A 17,383-nucleotide genomic window follows, 5' to 3' on the forward strand; every position below is an offset into this window, starting at 1 on the left:
AATGGCAAAAACAGACCCACGGAGAAGAGGATAAGCATGGTGAGGCATTGGCTTTTTGCAAAGCCAGCTTAGAACAGTAAGTACACCTTTCTCCATACAGAATTCTATTCAAGCAGTTGCTATAACAAAGAAAGACAATAAAAAATGGAGGATCAAGGTGGAGACATACTGGAATGCATAAAGAGGTCTCATTGAGTAAGGAAACCACTCTCCGCCTTCTGAAAAGTAACAAAAAAGCAAACTGGAAGAAAAGGCACAAACTTTTGGTTGCATATGCAACAAAGACATCATGATCCTGAGAGGAATTAGCTCCTTGTCAGTCATTTATTTCCAAATTGCAGCAAGTTGACGATAAGATCAAGGTAATGGTTGAAGAGACCTTTGCTTGGGCAAAAAGATTATAATCATACCACTATATTTAATCTTTAAGATATATCAAATGCATTTAATCCTCTTAATACATACTCTGGTGGCATTTCAAGATATTTCCATTGACCGTGAATTCAGTAGTCCTAATAAACTTATGAATATGTTATGTTGCCCTTCCATTAACAAATTAAATATGATGTTATACAAGGCATACTAGTTCACTGATAATTCAAAGGCAAAGTTTGAAGATTTATTGTCTGCATTTGATTCTCACTCTCAATTCTTGTTTTGTTGGGGGAAAAATTGTTTTCTTGCTTATGTATGATAAAATATACATTGTAAGGATTGTCATGCTTCTAATAACGTGTTCTGTATAATTAAGGTGGGTTACTAGAAAAGTCTAATGATTTAAACTCTAATTGTGTAACTGTTATTTTCATAGGAAGTTTATAGAGACTCATCTGAAAACCATTCCCAGTCATGCATTTTCAAATCTGCCCAATATTTCCAGGATGTAAGTCAATTTTTTTTAATATAAAGAGAAGCTTGCAATTGTGACGTGTTATTTTCTAAATGTGTTCTATCAAGAAAAATACTTGTTATATATCGCACTTGCATAAGTCAATAACATTCTACATTTCCAATATATATGAAGTTTATGTACAAGATGTTTATTTGATTTGGCTACATATTTATTCCCTAATTCCTAAATGATTTTTTAAACCTAAAGTAAATTTAAATTCCTTTGGCCTTAAGAATTTAATAATTCTTGATGTATTTCAATATATTTTGAGATGTGGCAAAACCTTAGCCAGGAATCTCTCCCATAAACAGATCTATATACCTATCTCTAATCTATCTATCCCAGTTACCAATTCTTGATTTTTTTTCACCACTAGTACAAACGTTTACATTTTGTCATAAATGTAGCCAGTGATTTCAGACTTCTCACTTTAAAAAATAACTAAAATTAATTTGAAAATTTGAAATCGTAGAAAACTGAATTGCTATACACTCAAGAGTGAGGAGAAAAAGGGGTTCCATGTTGCATTGACAAAGAGTGTATGTGTCTGAAATGAGCCAGGTCTTTATTTCATTTAGTTGATTCTGACAAGCAATGCAGATAATCCAGGCCTACCAATGACATTACCACCAGCCCGTGTGGTCTCTGGCTAAATTTATTCATTTCATTACCATTTATTGAGTGTCCATTGCATCATGTCAGGAGCATTTGATGTTTTTGGTTGTCACAACTGGAGAGAAGGGTGCTACTGTCATCTAAGGGGTAGAGGTAAAGGATCTACTCAACATCCTACAAGGCATAGAATGCCCCCCACCTCCAACAAAGCATTATCTAGTCTACAATGTCAGTAGTGCTGAGACTGAGAAACCATCCCAGCTGAACATCTCTGCAGTTTTTTCTTTTTCTACCAGCCCTTCCTTTTTCAAATTCTTGCCTCCTTTGGTTTCCCTGCTGTTGTTCTCTCCCTCTTTTTAACATCTTACCCTGGCTACTCTTCCTCAATTTCCTCTCCTGGATTCCTATTTCATTTCATTTCATTTCATTCAGTTACTTACATACCAGTTCTTTGTTTATTTTGTCCTAATTCCTTTATACCCTCCGCACCTTGAATGAAAACTCCCATTCCTTTGGCTTCACTATTACCTAATACAACTAATTCCTAAATGAGTATCTCTAGCCCTGAGTTGTTCCTGCAGTTCAGGCCTGTATTACAAACTTCCTTCCAAATAGTGTCACCTTGATGTCCCACAGACACTTCAAACAACATGTCCAAAATAAACTCATCATCTTCCTCTAAACTGTTCCCTCTCTACTCCTTCTTGTAACAGCAGCACCATTTAGTGGTCTGAAAGCTAAAAGCCTCAAATTCCCCTTTAGCTCTTCCTTTTCCCTGATCTCCCCTATACAATTGCCTATTTGGTGGCTCTACTTGGCTATATTCATTCATTCATTCATTCATTCAATGAATATTTATTGAGCCCTACTTTGTGCCCGGAGCTTTGCTAGATGTGTCACGTACAACAGTAGACAACACTTATGGAGCCTCCAGTTTCCTTCCTAAGAGAGTGATAAGTGCCATGATGGGGTCAGTTCTAGGGTGACCTGGGAACTCATATGAGAGGTCTGTTACCTGGATATGGGGTGGGGTCAGGGAAGGCTTCCTGGAGGAAATGGTGCCTAATTTGCAATGTGTATTATCTGGCCAAAAAACAAAAGATAGAAAGATAGTTCCAAGCAGAAGAGAAAAGGGATGTCAGTGAGGTTAAAAATAAGTTTGTTGAGGCTGGAGCTTAGGCTGGGAGTGGGGACAGTAGAGAAAAATAAAATTGGGAGGGAAGCGAGTACAGGGCCTTGTGAATCATTTGAAGGAGTTTGAAATCTTCCCTAAGGACCAAGCCACAGAACGATTGTAAGCAGGGAAGTGAGAGATCAGACGTTTTAGAAATATTCCCTGGCTGGGCTGTGGAAAAGGGGTGGAAGTGGAGCAAGGCGGGAGACAGGAAGTTAGTGAGGAGGTCGATGCAGTGCCTGAGGAGAGGGGACGGCAGGTTGAATGGTGAAGGCTGAGTGAGAAGAAAGAAAAAGTGGCCAGGTTTGAGAAATAAGGGAGAACGGACAAACTTAAAAGTTGATTGATTTTGAAGGGGGAAACAGATGGAGAATTTCAACGACATTTCTGACTAGGACACCTGTGTGGTTGATGAGCACATTTGCCAAGGTAGAGAAGTTTTCTGTGCATTTGCTGTGGAGGGACAGGGGGTAAGTTAGGAATTCAATTTGGGGCCTGTGGCATTTGAGGTGCCTTTGAGGCATCCAGCAGCTATGTCTAATAGATATCAGGATAAAATTCTTTTATTAATTCATTCAAGAAATATTTATTCAGTCCCTGGTATATATCAATCATTTTTCCAAGAGATAGGGATACATCAGGGAACAGATGCACAAAGGGCCATGCCCCTGTGGAGTTCACATTCGAACGAAAAGAAATAGGCAAGGAACCAAAAACATAATAAATAAATATATTAATACAGAAGGGAATATGGATATGGCAAAAAGGAAAAAAAAAATCAAAGTAGACTAAGGAGAACTGGAAATTCTGGGTATGTAGGGGCACTCAGGAGAGATTTTGGTAGAGATTAAGACTTGAGAGTCATAAACAGGTAGAAGTAACTGGGACCAGGGAAAGGCATCAAAGAGAAGGAGAGGCTTAAAAAAAAAACTGAAGAAAGAACAATTTTAAGAACATGAGGTCCCTAAGAAGGCAGGAGGGAATGGGGTCCAAATAGAGGGATTGACCTTTTACAGGAAGATGGACACCTTTTGTACTATAACGAGAAATAGTAGTTAGAGATGGGGCAGGTGCAGGTAAATTAATAGGCTTATTAGAGGGGGATTCCAGGAATTCTCATCTCAAGGTTTCAATATTTTCTACAAATTATTAAAAAGATTATCTATTAATATTTGGGTAGAAAGGGCAGAGTTAGAAATTTGAGAAGGTTTGAAATAAAATGATGGGCAATAAAAGAAGGAAGTTTGACTGGGATATTCAGGACATCCAGGCAGATTTGAAGGTCCTGATGAGGACTCTTCCAGGGAGACTATGTTTAGATTCTCCAGTCTGGGTTAAGTGTGCCCTGAACCCCATCAAAGAATTTGTCACTCTACATGTTAATCCCATTTACCTGTCTGTATCTCCCACTACTGTGAGTTCCCTGAAGCTAGGGAACAGGTCTGAGTGGTCAATGCTCATTTACTGGCATATAGTGAATGTTTAATAGATATTTGTTGAATGAAAGCATACACACATACCTAAATAATAGTTAGGGAGCTGTCACATCTATAGGGCAAGAGATCACCAGGTAGCCTTGCCTGGAACACTACAAATTCCCACCTATTATTCTGGCATAATTATTAATAGCACCCTGCATTAACTCACAAAAATATCCTATTTTGGATGATTAATGATATGGTTACTCTAGTTATTACATGAGACTTGCATGCTTAGAAGAAATATGAGGAAGAGGTAGGATCTGATTTTTCCTGATTATAAAAATGGGATAAGCAAGTAGGGAATCACTGCTCTTATCCCACTGAATAAATGGTTCCTATATGTTGTCTTCACAACCAAGCTACAAGAGTCCTCTAAGGAGGTATCATTCAGTTGGAGAAATTGGAACTTCAGTGATCATGACATGTGCTGAATGACTAAAACCTTAAGAAAGCTTTGCACCTCCTAAACTAAGAAATTCAGGAGAAAATTTGGAGCAATGGATACGATGCAAAGTTAGGAAAACAAGTTTGCAGCCTTCAAAATTAATCTTGTCCTTCAGATGGCTCAGCTTCATCCATTATAAATCCCCACAATCTCTACACAATAAATTAATTCTTTTCAACATCTTCAGTGGTTTCCTCTATGTTAGAGATATGATATTTGGATCAAAATAATTTATGTAATGTTATCCACAAGTGGCAATGACTTGGGAGACCTGATAAATCAAAGGATAATTGTTTAGAGAATAGATAATTCAAAACAGAAAGCACAGGACCTTTAGAATACACACAATACCCATGAGAAAAACACTCAAATGGAACAGTCAGCACTCCTCTTATAAAAATTGTATTAATGAAAATATTTTACTGGCAGATTCAATTCAAACTATAGGCCGGTGGTTCTTAACCCTGCCTGCGCATTAGAATCATCTGGGAAGCTTTGTAAAAATAAAAATGTTTGCCCCATCCCTTAAATACTCTGAATTAATTATCCTGGACCAAGTCTTGGACATCTTATGTTTTAAAAGCCTCCCAAATAGTTCAGTTGTATGGCCAGGGTTGAGAAGCTCTGCTACGGCCACAGGTGGACACCATCTGTTAATCATTAATTTTCCCAAATGTCATAGAAATGCCTCTCAATAAAAAGCAGTCATTGAATTTGGCTGCATTAGTCATTCTTATTACAAGACAGAATTTAGGAGACTTTTTGAAACATCATCCCTTATGTATTCTTGACAAGTTGTATTTAGAAGTTTCTCTTTTCTCCTTTTTAGTACTTAAAACTTTTATTTGTGTTGCCTTTCAATTACAAAGTTCAAAATAAATATTGAGTTTTCAGCCTCTCAAAATCAAGAAGAGAAGTCTTGAGAGAATATATAGTCACCACCCTATGGAATGTTCCACTAGAGAAATGTGGCTTTTTCTTCATCTCCTTTGTAACTACATCTCTGACCTCATGCAATTAGCTACTCCATTAAAAATGCCTCTTATTTATTGGTGAATTCTTTTCTAACATCTTTCATTTTCTGCTATTTTGAGTAACTCACCTGTTCATTCATTCACTCAGTCATTCACTTAATCCATATTTATTGGAAGTCTACTACATGACAAGCAATATGAAAGGTACTCAAAATTCAGTGTCCATCAGAAACAGACAGTTCCCCATTTCAGAGAACTGGCACTCTAATGAGACATCAATCACATATCATCCAAACACTTGCAAAGTTTCACTGTGATAATTAGTGGAAGGAGAAGTTCATGGTGCCATGAGGATATACTATGCAAAATTTGACCTAATCAGGAAATTTGGGGACAGCTTCTAAAGGAAGTATCTGTTGAATGAAACCAGAAGAATGAATAGGTCCAATGAATTGGGAAACTTTCAGATAAAACAGGATCTAAAAAAAGTAATAACTAATTTTAACATAATTAGGGAGAAACCATGAGGGTTGTGCATGTTGCGTGACCTGGGAAGCCCCTGACAAAGAAGTTACATCAAAATTAATAGTATGTTTGCAGTTCACAACCCTACTAACTTTCTACTTTGTTTTATATTTTTGTGATGTTCAGCTACTTGTCAATAGATGCAACTCTGCAGCGGCTGGAATCACATTCCTTCTACAATTTGAGTAAAATGACTCACATGTAAGTACAATGAAAAGTGAAGCATAAATCCAAGCCACAGCCACTCTTAATTGATAATTTGGGGGCTCCAGATGGCAATAGCAACTAGAACATGGGTCAGAATTTCCATTTATATTCAATTCTTAACTTGTTCTCCCTCTCAGTTTATGTTAATTCATCCTAATTCTAACTTGCATGGCTGGAAGTTAAAGACAAAATTAGAAGTCCTCTTTTTGAATTGTCATTTCTTTCTATTACTACTGTGTCAACAGATTTTATTGACATGGATATCAGTAAGTCAATAAATATTTACTGACCACCTACTGGATTCCAGGGCCTGTGCAAGTTTCTGCAAAAACTAACTTTTTTCCCTCATTTAGGAAAGAGAAATGTAGCCTTGTGAGATTAGAACAGGAGTGGAGTTAAGAGCTCTGGCTTTGGAGTTGGTCAGAGTTGGGTTAAAACCCTGGTTTCTTTGCCTGTCATTGTCTAACCTCGATGTTCCCTGGTGGTCTAGTGGTTAGGTCACAGCAATCTCATTATCTAACCTTGGACATGTCATGTAATCCTTCCTAACCTCAGTTTCCTCATTTGTAAAATAATGGTAATAAGAGTTCCAACTTAATATACTTATTATAAATATTGAATGACATAATGCATGTAAGCATTTAGCACAGTGCCTCCCACATAAAACCAATCAATACACTTCATAAATAATTATTCTGTTTTTATTTCTGTAGTACCTTGCAATCTATAAAAAGTTTTACACAAATAATCACATTACATTCTTTTAAGCAGCCATGTATTATGAAATATTAACTCTCTTGTCTTGATGAAGAACAAAAATACTTATCATCTATGAATACTTAGTATGTTCTAAACATTATGCTGAACATTTAAGTACTTTATTTATTTAACCTTCAAAAAACAACCCTGTGAAGTAGAGATTATCATTTGTATTATTTATTTAAAAAAAGCATAAATGTAGAGAGACTAAATACATTATCCTAGGTCACAGAGTTACTACCGGATAGGGTCAGAGGTTTTACATCATAAATATGTTACTCAAATCTTCTTTCCCGTATGTAATACCGTACGCTGCCTTTAACACATTTTTGACCAGAGACGTGTTACGGCCACAGGTATTAGTTTCTGCAAAAATCCCCCGGACAATAATGTGTTAAGAATACTGAGGCCCAGAAAGTTGTCTCCAGCTATGGTAGGCTAGCGGACATTATTATATCAACCATTGGTTTGAAAACAACTAGAGGAGCTGGAAAAAAATCTGTTTAAAGGTATTTGAGTGTTATGAAGGCAGCAAGAACTTAAAGGGAGAGAAGCAAATCCCCAAAACAACATTTGATTACTTTCCTCTTGAAGTATTTTCTAAACTGTAAACAACAGCTGAGAGGCTGCCCAGAGGTTTAGGCAGTCTCATAGAGCTAGGGAAATAAAAACTGGAGTTCAAGGCTTACTAAAGAGATGGTTCCTAGTAAACACCCAAGGATTTTAGCTGGGATGCCAAAAAGAGCTTCATCCCAGAAGTATGGTATAATGGGAAATAGATCAGTCCTCACAAAGACTAAAGCTCAGCTTTCAATAAAAAATAACCAAGCATACAAAAAAAATTAAAAATAAAGAATTTATGGCAAAAATCAAGAGAAGAAAACAGACAATAGAAAATGATCCACAAGAGATTCAAATATTGGAGTTATCAGATAGACTTTAAAATAACTATGATCAAGACATTCAAAAATTTAATTGCCAAGATAGAGAATTTTAGAATAGAACTGGAAAATATTTTTGAAAGGATCAAATGGAAACTCTAGAATTTAAAAATTCAATAACTAAAATAACACCTAAATACATGAGTTTAACAACAGATATACATAGATCAAAAGAGAGTAAGTAACCTAGAAGTTAGGTCAGAAGAATTTATCCAACCTGAAGCATGGAGAGAAAAAGAAATATGTGACACACTAAAATGTCTAGCATACCTATTACTGGATCCCAAGAAAAAGAAGAGAAAGAATGAAAGAAGCAATATTTGAAAGAAAATTTCCAAAATTCATGAGACATCAAGTCACAAATGTAAGCAGTACTGCAAGCCCCTAAAGGATAAATACAAAGAAAACCACATCAAGGCACATCATAGTAAAAGTGCTAAAAAATCAAAGAAAGAGAAAATCATAAAAAGCAGCCAGAGGAAAAAAATACATAATACTTTCAAAGAAGTAACAACATGACTGAAAGCTGACTTTTCAACAGAAATGATGGAATCCACAAAGCAAAAAGTGAGATATCTGCAAAAAGGCGAACCACAAAAATAACAACAGCAAATATCAGCCAACCTAACAAAAAGATTCTCTGAAATTGAAGACAAAAGAAAGACATTTCAAGCAAACAAAAGCTGAGAGGATTCATCACCATTAGGCTCATATTAAAGAAACTGCTAAAGGGAATTATTAAGGCAAAAGGAAAATAATCCTACCTGATAGCACAGAGGTACAGGAGGAAATGAAAAGCAAAAAACAAAAACAAACGAACAAAAAGAGCTAAATATAAATTAACCTCGACTGTACAAAACAAAACAAAACGTCTTACGGGGTTTAAAAAACAGGCAGTCTTTGCTCTGCATGATAGTGTTGGATCATAAAACTGTGCATGCTGAAACTGTGCAAAGCGATCTTAATCAATGAAAAAAAGATTACTTTTTGTGACAAAAATTCTTGTCAAAACATTAAAATCTCTCTTACTATTGGGTTATAAATGCATGGGGAAAGTAAAAATAGTAAAACTAATATTTTTAGCACATTGTAATTTTAAACGTTAGAAGCATTTAGAAGTAAAATGTTTTATTTCTTTCTAAAAAGCTTATCAAGAGTAGTTTGAATAGCACACACATTTTTCTCTGTTGTATGTATAACTTACAAGAGAGTATCACGTCACTGTCTTGGCAAATTGTCATACTCCTTTCTAGGTCTGGATCAGCTTCCAGTATCTATCCTCTGTTCTTTCAATGTCAAAATATTTCTGAGAGTCCCTTTAATGTAAGTTCTTTTTTTTACCAGCATCATTTCTTTGGGGACATCTTCATTCTTTTATTCACAACCACTTTTCTTATTTATGTCAATAATGCACCTTCACTTAAGTTCCTCTTATTAAATGTCTAGAGTCTCTCAAATGGTAGCAGTATGGACGTTCCCATGGTTAGCAGTTTCTATGATTCTATTTACATTTATTCAAATTTCACTTCCAGCACTATCACATTTTGTTTCTTTGCTTCTTCCATCTTTGTTGGTCAATTACCTCTTTCAATTATCCTCTTTTATAAAATGTGTGGGTTTATCACTGAGAGTCATGAAGGCAACACAACTGCACACCTTATTGTTTGTGTATGAACTGAATAATAGATGCTAGGTGACCTATCACCAATGACTTTGAAAGGAGCAGTGTAATTGATCACCTATCATGATGTGCATCTGTTACTTACATAGTGATGCGTGGACTGAAGATCTGGCAGCAAAGTTCGTACTTTATGCAATTACTCATAGTTAATATATTGTGGCAAAAAACTTGAACCATGTGGTTGGAACCAGTTATTATTTAAATTTAACTAAATAATGGTAACTGAACCTCATGTGTATGGGAACCATGCAAAGCAAGGACTGCCTGTATACACGGAATTCAAATACACAATAGCAAACAAAGTGATGGGAGGGTTTTAAATAGTGTTAATGCATTCTAAGTTCTTTGAATTGTCTGGGAAATGGTAAAAGCACTAACTTATATTAGACTTTTACAAATAACGAATAAATATTCTAATCCATAGGGCAAAAACTAAAATAACTGTAAAAGAATGGATAAATAACAAGCTAATAATAGTGAGGAATGGAATAATAAAAATTAATACAAAAAGGGCAAGAAATTAGAAGAAATAAAGAACTTCTGGAACAAATAGTAGATTTAACTCCAAATAACCAATATTTACATTAAGTGCATAAAAGGACTAAACACTCCAATTAAAATACAAAGATTGCCAAATAGGTTAATTAAAAATGCTGCTTATAAGAGACATACTTTAAATGTAAAGATATAGAAAGATAGAAAATGTAATCATGAAAATATTAACATGCAAACAGTAACCAAGAGAAAATTGATATAAATATACCAATATATATAAAGCATGAAGCCTTGCTATATATAAAAAGAAATTTTACTACGATATAAAAGGATTACTATACACTGTACCAAAAAGATATAATGATTCTAACCTTGAATGTCTATAAGAGCATAGCTTCAAACCATATAAAGCAGAAAGTAACAGAACTAAAAAAATAAAATAGATAAATCCACAATCATAGTGGGAGTTTAATATAGCTTTATCTGATAGAACATATATACCAAAAAAGTAAATAATCATACTCATAAGAAATTAATATCTCAGTAGCTTACAAAAAATTAAAATCAACCATATTCTCTGACTAGTAGGTAGTACACTTCTAAATAATCATGGATTAAAGAAGAAATCCCAACAGGTACTAGAAAACAATTTTAACTAATTGTCAATAAAAATATGACAAATCAAAACCTGTAGGATGCAATTTAAGTTATACCCAGAAGAAAATGTATATGTTAGAAAAAAGGCTGAAAATAATTCATTTATATATCTTTCACAATAAATTTATAAAGGAACAGTGAATTAAAACCAAAGGAAGTAGAACAATACCCAAGAAAACTGAGAATTCAGGTCATTAAGAAAAACAGTTAAAATTCAAAACCAGATCTCCAGACTCCAAATATAATGTTCATTTATCACACCATTTTGCTTCTCTGCCCCACTCACCAAAAAATCAAGGCAACTGATTTGTAATAAAGCTCTATATAAATCCTGCATCTCTTAAAAGCAACTGTTTTGTTTTATTACAGCCTTTTTCTCATAAAGGTTCTAGTTGTTAATATTTCTCTTATAAATATCCATTTTCCCTCTCTGAGCAAAAGTGTTAACTTCCAAAAGCAAAGGAAACTATTAAATACAATGACTACAACAAGGATGAATTTGAAAATGCGTTTTTAAAAATATACTTTCCTTATATATATGAGGTATTGAGAGCCTAATATCTTAGAAAGTAAGAGAATAATGCATCTTGCATTCTTCAAATTTTCCTACTATATATCCAACATTATTATCTGCAAATGGTTCTAGTCAACATGAAGGATAAATAAAGACTTTGGGTGCCAAACATCAATAATTTGTTTAATCCACAGACCGCATGGTACTGTCAACCAAAATTTCCTGGGATTCCTGAGCACAGAATTAAAGCCCTCTGATTTATTTAGGAAATAGCTCTTCACCATGTTGGATTTGCTGCAAGGGTAGGTACTAAACTAAGGAGTACTGATTTCAAATGTCAGTGCATGTTGCCAGTGCTTATTGAAATGCCTCAGTGAGCACATCAGCAGTTAAAGCGCATAATGTTATTCTGTTTTGTGAATATATTTCCTTCCTCAGCTGCCCTCTCTCTACCCCTTTCTGACCATGTGATTTGTTGAATAGACTGATCTAGGGCTACGGAGAACTCACACTTCATCACCCCCACTTCTAGTCATCTCTCCAATGCCTTTTCAAACTTTTCCTGCCCAAGCTCAATATTTGTCCTCTGAGACAGCTTAATTCATGTTTAGATTTTATTCCCTGATATGAATTGGGGTGGTAGAACATAAACATTGCTTCTGTTAGTGACCATGAGCTAGGTTTCCAAAGATACAAAGCTACCCATTCATTCAATAAATACGGTATGTTTAACACTGTGCTAAAGCTGTGGTAATTGCATCTTATAGCTAAGCATACACAATAATCCACTATTCAAAATAGTGGATTATTCTATTTTTATCCAAACCCTCTTCCCCTGGGCTCTGTGATACCACACTCCCGGCTGTCCTCCAACCATGCTGGTCAGTCTTTCTCATTCTCCTTTGCTAGTGTCTCCTCCTTCCCCACTTCAAAATGTTGGGGTTCCATATGGCCCAGTCCTGTGTCCTCTTCTCACTCCACACTCTCCCCCATGTGATCTTATCCAACAAGTCTCAAACTTACACATCTAGTCCAGGCCTCACTTTTTAAGTATTGGACCATTAACCTATTGGTCTACTTGACATCTCCTCAGTTGTGTTACATCTCTCTCACTACTTAAATACCCCAAACTGAAATCTACCTCTCCTCCTGAAATCTGTAACTCCTCTGATACTTGCTGAGCCTGTATATGGCACCTCCATTCACCTTACTGCAAATCCCAGACACCTGAAGGGATCACTATACCTTCTTTCCTCATCACCCACTTCTAATCCTTCACCATGTCCTGTCCATTCTACTACGCTAATACATAAAAAATTCATCCTCTTCCTCTCCGCTGCCACCACCCTTGTCCAAGCCACCATCATCTCTTGCTTGGACTACAATAACTTCATAGCCGAACTTGTTTTTTCCAGTTTTGGCTTCCTCTATTTCATTTCTGCACAACAGCCAGAGTGATTTTTCTCTTAGGATAAATCCAGAGTCTTCAACATAAACTTCCAGGCCCAGGACTTCAGCTGGCCCTGCCCACCTCTGTCTCCTCATCTTGCTCCATTCCTGCACACCTGTGTTCTTTAGTTCCTTGAACAGTCCAAGATCTTCTCCACCTTGGGACCTTCACATCCTTTTGCCTCTGTCCAGAAAGTTCTTTCTCTCTCTCTTTACCTGGTTAACACTACCGATTATTTTTTCAGCCTAAATATTACTTACACATACCCTTGATCCCACCTAAATGAATCCTTCACTTGAATCTATGATTGAACCCTTTATTTTTGCTTTATAGAACTTATTAAAATTTGTGAGAACAATGCAAATGTGTGAAGACAATAATAAATGTTTCCACAAGGCAGTGTGTTTTATGTGCCAATCACTCACACCATCAAACCAAAACCAAAAAACGGGGAACAATTAGATATATTCTAAACATGCACTTTTAAAATCAGGAATTGAAGTAGAAGACTGAAGAAGTCTGAATTAATGAAAATTACAATTGATAGAACATTTAGTATTATGTGTGAACATACACAGATGCATATATGTTTAGCTGTCCTTAATGGAGAATTTACCATGTCCCAAGCACTATGCTGAATGCTTAACACACATATTTACTCACTTAATCTTTGCGACAATCCTCTGAAGTAGCTACTATATTTTACAGAAAAAAATGGTGTTCAATAACTATATATATTTATATATAAAGTGCATTTTATGTAAACGTCACATAACTGGACCTTGCTTTTCTGTCTAATAATCCCTACCCTTTTTTTTTAGTCCATTACATTTACTGTAATTATTGATATGATTTAAACCTGCCATTTTCCAATTTGTTTTCAATTTTTCTTCTCTGTTCTTTGTTCCTCCTTTGTTTTCTCTTGGATTAATCAGGTTGTTTTTGCTTTTGTTTTTGTTTTCTAGTATTCTGTTCTATCTCCCCTATTAGCTGTTTAGCCCTTTGTAATATTTTCTTGTGGTTACTCAAGGGATTATAATATGCATCCTTCACTTATAATAGTCTACCAAGAACGATTATACCAATCCCCATATCATGTAAGAAACTTTTGAAATTATAATTGCATTTGCTGTCTCCCATTTTTTGTTCCGTTTTGTCATATATTTTATTTCTATATATGTTATAAATCCCACCACATTGCTATTTTTTGAAGAGTTAATTAACCTTTAAAGAATTTGAGTAAAGAAAAACTAGTCTTTTATATATATTCCCATATTTAATATTTCCAGTGTTAATTCCTCCCTGTAGATCCAATCATTCCCTTTAGCCTGAAGAACTTCTTTTAGCATGTTACTGTGGTTCTGTTGGCAACAAATTTTCTCAGCTTTCATTTATCTGAAGATAACTTTATTTTACCTTAATATTTAAAAATTAGTTTTGCTGGGTATAGAATTCTAGCAAGACAGTTTTTTGTTTCGGCCTTTTGAAGGTATCTTTCCATGTCTTCTGGCCTCCGTTGTTCACTTATATTCTCATCATTGTTCTCCTATGGGTAACATGTCCGTTTATCTCTGGCTGCTTTTCAGGATTTCTCTCTATCTTTGGTTTTCAAAATTATGTACCTAGGTCATATTTTCTTTGTCTTTAACCTGCTTGGGGTTTGCTGAACTTCCTGGATCTATGGATTTCTGGTCTTGTTCAAATTTTGAAACTTTTGCCCAATATTTCAACAGACTATGGTGGAAGTGACATCATGCATTTTCAGGCCCAGTCTTTAAGAGAACTGGCAGCTTTTAATTTAGACTCTTGGAGGCTTGAACCACTATGTATGAAGTCCAGCTACACTGATGGGAAGACCATATGGGGAGGCCCTGAGATTACATGGAGATGGAGAAGCAGCCAGCTGAACCTAGCCTTCTAACAACCCACATCAGAGCCAGGCATAGAAGCACAACCATCCTGGACCCTCCAGATTGATCCAGACACCAGCTATATACCAACCAACGATCCTAGGGGATGCCACATGGGGCAGAAAAATTGCCCAGTTTAGCACTGCCTGAGATCCTAAGCCACAAAATTGTGACCTATAATAAAATGGTTGTTATTTTAGCCATTTAGTTTGGGGTAATTTGTTATGCAGCAATAGATGGCCAGAAGAGGTGGGACACTGAGAATTTGTAATAGAAAACGACAAGAATGGCAGGTTCCTTTGCAAATTATTGAGGGTCCTAAGTGGTTACCAATCAGTTCTCCTCAGTTCTAAATTTCAGCTAGGATACTGGTTGGACCCAAAAGTGTACATACGATAAAGATTTATAACTGTAAATTGATGAAACACTAGCCACATCCATCTTCTATTTCGTTTCCTTTATAAAGAAGCCAATAGCATATAGTAGACGGTTGCTGTTGTTACTCCTATTAATAGTAGCTACCAATTACTGGATGCCTTCTATGGGCACGCACTCTGCTAAAAGGGCTTCACATGTACTGTCCCACTTAATCAGACTAAGCCTCAGTTTCCACTATGTAAAATGAAGATGGTAATAAGTATCTCGCAGCGCTCTTACCCAAGTTTACTCAGCTAAGAAATTTCAGAGTCAGAATTTGAAACCAAGAGTGTCTGCCTCCAGAACCAATGCAAACTCAAAATATTTCTTTAATTAAAAGAAGAAATAACTAAATAAAGTGCTGCCCTCAGAAAAATGTTTTTACTGTTTTGTGGATTTTTGGGGGTTTTGTTTTTGTTTTGTGGATTTTTTTGAAAATCACAAGTAAACAAAAATTCTACAACTGGGTAGGTAAAATGTGTGATTTACAGCAGATTGTGAGATAAGACTTAATTTTGCTGATTCACTGAATTGAATCAAGTGGATTTATTGGAGGTTTTGAGAGAGCCAGTCTTAGTCCTGATCATTAAATAATCATGAAAGCAGCTGTATACATCCTCCAGGCATATATACACTACCATGTGTAAAACAGATAGCTAGTGGGAACCGCCTTATAGCGCAGGGAGCTCAGCTCAGTGCTCTGTGGTGACCTAGATGGGTGGGGTGGGGGGTGGAGGGGTGAGGGAGGTCCAAGAGGGAGGGGATATATGTATACATATAGATGATTCACTTTGTTGTACAGCAGAAACTAGCACAACACAGTAAAGCAACTATATCCCGATAAAGAAAAAAAGAAATTGAAAAAAAGAAAAATCATTTTTATAATGTTCTATTTCTAGTGGAAAATCTGCTGATAAACTTACATTTTCCTCAATCTGCTTCAAAACTGAACATTTATAAACTCGCTTTGAATTTGCATCTATTTTTTAAATTACTCAATAAATTAAAAATGCATCAAAATCATGAATATCACCTTCCATTATAGATTATTTTTCCCCAGTTATGTAATGGAATGTTAGTGGTAAAATACTTTATCGATAATTATCATAGTAGAATAATTAGGATATCTCTCACTGAAAAGCCTTGATACACACTAGCAGAGACAATAAAACTCAGAAAAGTCTGATGGGAGGAGTAAGCTGTTAACTTTGGAGTATACAGTGTAAAACCTCTCCCCTGACTTATGAATCTTCAGTAAAATCTACATTGCTCATTTTCTGTTGTGAGTGGATTCCTTATTATCAACAGGCAAGTATGATGGAACAGAAGAATGATGGGACAGTCCATATCTGGGTTACATTTTAGAAAAATGTGACTACAACAAGTATTTTTTAATCCTGTAATCTGGTGTTGAAGAAGTCCCCCCAAACTAAAATTGATCCATTAATAAGCATTTTAGGATAAAGTTGTTCAATAATTTTGAGTCATTAAACTTACTCTTATCTTAAATTTAAAAAAAGAAAATGTAGGAAATAACTTATTCTGTGAACTTATAGACTATTTCTGAAAAGTGAGTGTTAGTCCAAAAATCAGGACTTTAGAAGCTCAGGATCAAATATATACAAGAGCTTTGACAGCCTTGTACTTTTTAACCCAGTAATTCCATTTCAGTACATTTTCCCTAAGAAAATAAACATAGGAGTGAGAAAAAAGTTCACATAAAAAGCCATTTGGGGCTTCCCTGGTGGTGCAGTCGTTGAGAGTCCGCCTGCCGATGCAGGGGACAAGGGTTCGTGCCCCGGTCCGGGAAGGTCCCACATGCCGTGGAGCAGCTGGGCCCGTGAGCCATGGCCGCTGAGCCTGTGCGTCCGGAGCCTGTGCTCCGCAACGGGAGAGGCCACAACAGTGAGAGGCCCGCGTACCGCCAAAAAAAAAAAATAAGCCATTTGTCTCAGAATTAACTTATAATAGCAAAAATTTGGAAACTACTCAAATGATTAATTAGGTAGAAGAATGGTTTAGTATGAACTATTGAGCAACCATTAGACATCTTTTGTCATAGACTAATCTCAGAGGAACTGCTTTTGACACAATGCTGTTAAAACAACAACAACAACCAGATATATCTACGGAGAGAAAAAAACTGATTTTCTTTGCATCATGGAATGATGGGAGATTCCACATCTTTTTGATGTGAAAGTGTTTACAAGTTTTACAATGTATATATATATATATATATATATATA

The 17,383-nt window shown here is 35.7% G+C and overlaps 1 protein-coding gene across 4 annotated transcripts in view; it reads left to right on the forward strand.

Annotated features, from left to right (window-relative positions):
- The window catches only part of TSHR (thyroid stimulating hormone receptor), a 165,424-nt gene that overhangs the window by 90,039 nt on the left and 58,002 nt on the right, over nt 1-17,383 (forward strand). For all 4 annotated transcript variants that reach the window (XM_029238027.1, XM_029238029.1, XM_029238028.1 and 1 more), the window contains exons 2-3: nt 812-883; nt 6,233-6,307. In XM_029238027.1, the coding sequence (XP_029093860.1) occupies nt 812-883; nt 6,233-6,307 (147 nt within the window). The remainder of the gene's footprint in view (nt 1-811; nt 884-6,232; nt 6,308-17,383) is intronic.

The sequence above is a fragment of the Monodon monoceros genome, unplaced genomic scaffold, assembly GCF_005190385.1.
Source record: "Monodon monoceros isolate NGI ecotype Baffin Bay Population unplaced genomic scaffold, NGI_Narwhal_1 Super_Scaffold_21, whole genome shotgun sequence".
Lineage (NCBI taxonomy): Eukaryota > Metazoa > Chordata > Mammalia > Artiodactyla > Monodontidae > Monodon > Monodon monoceros.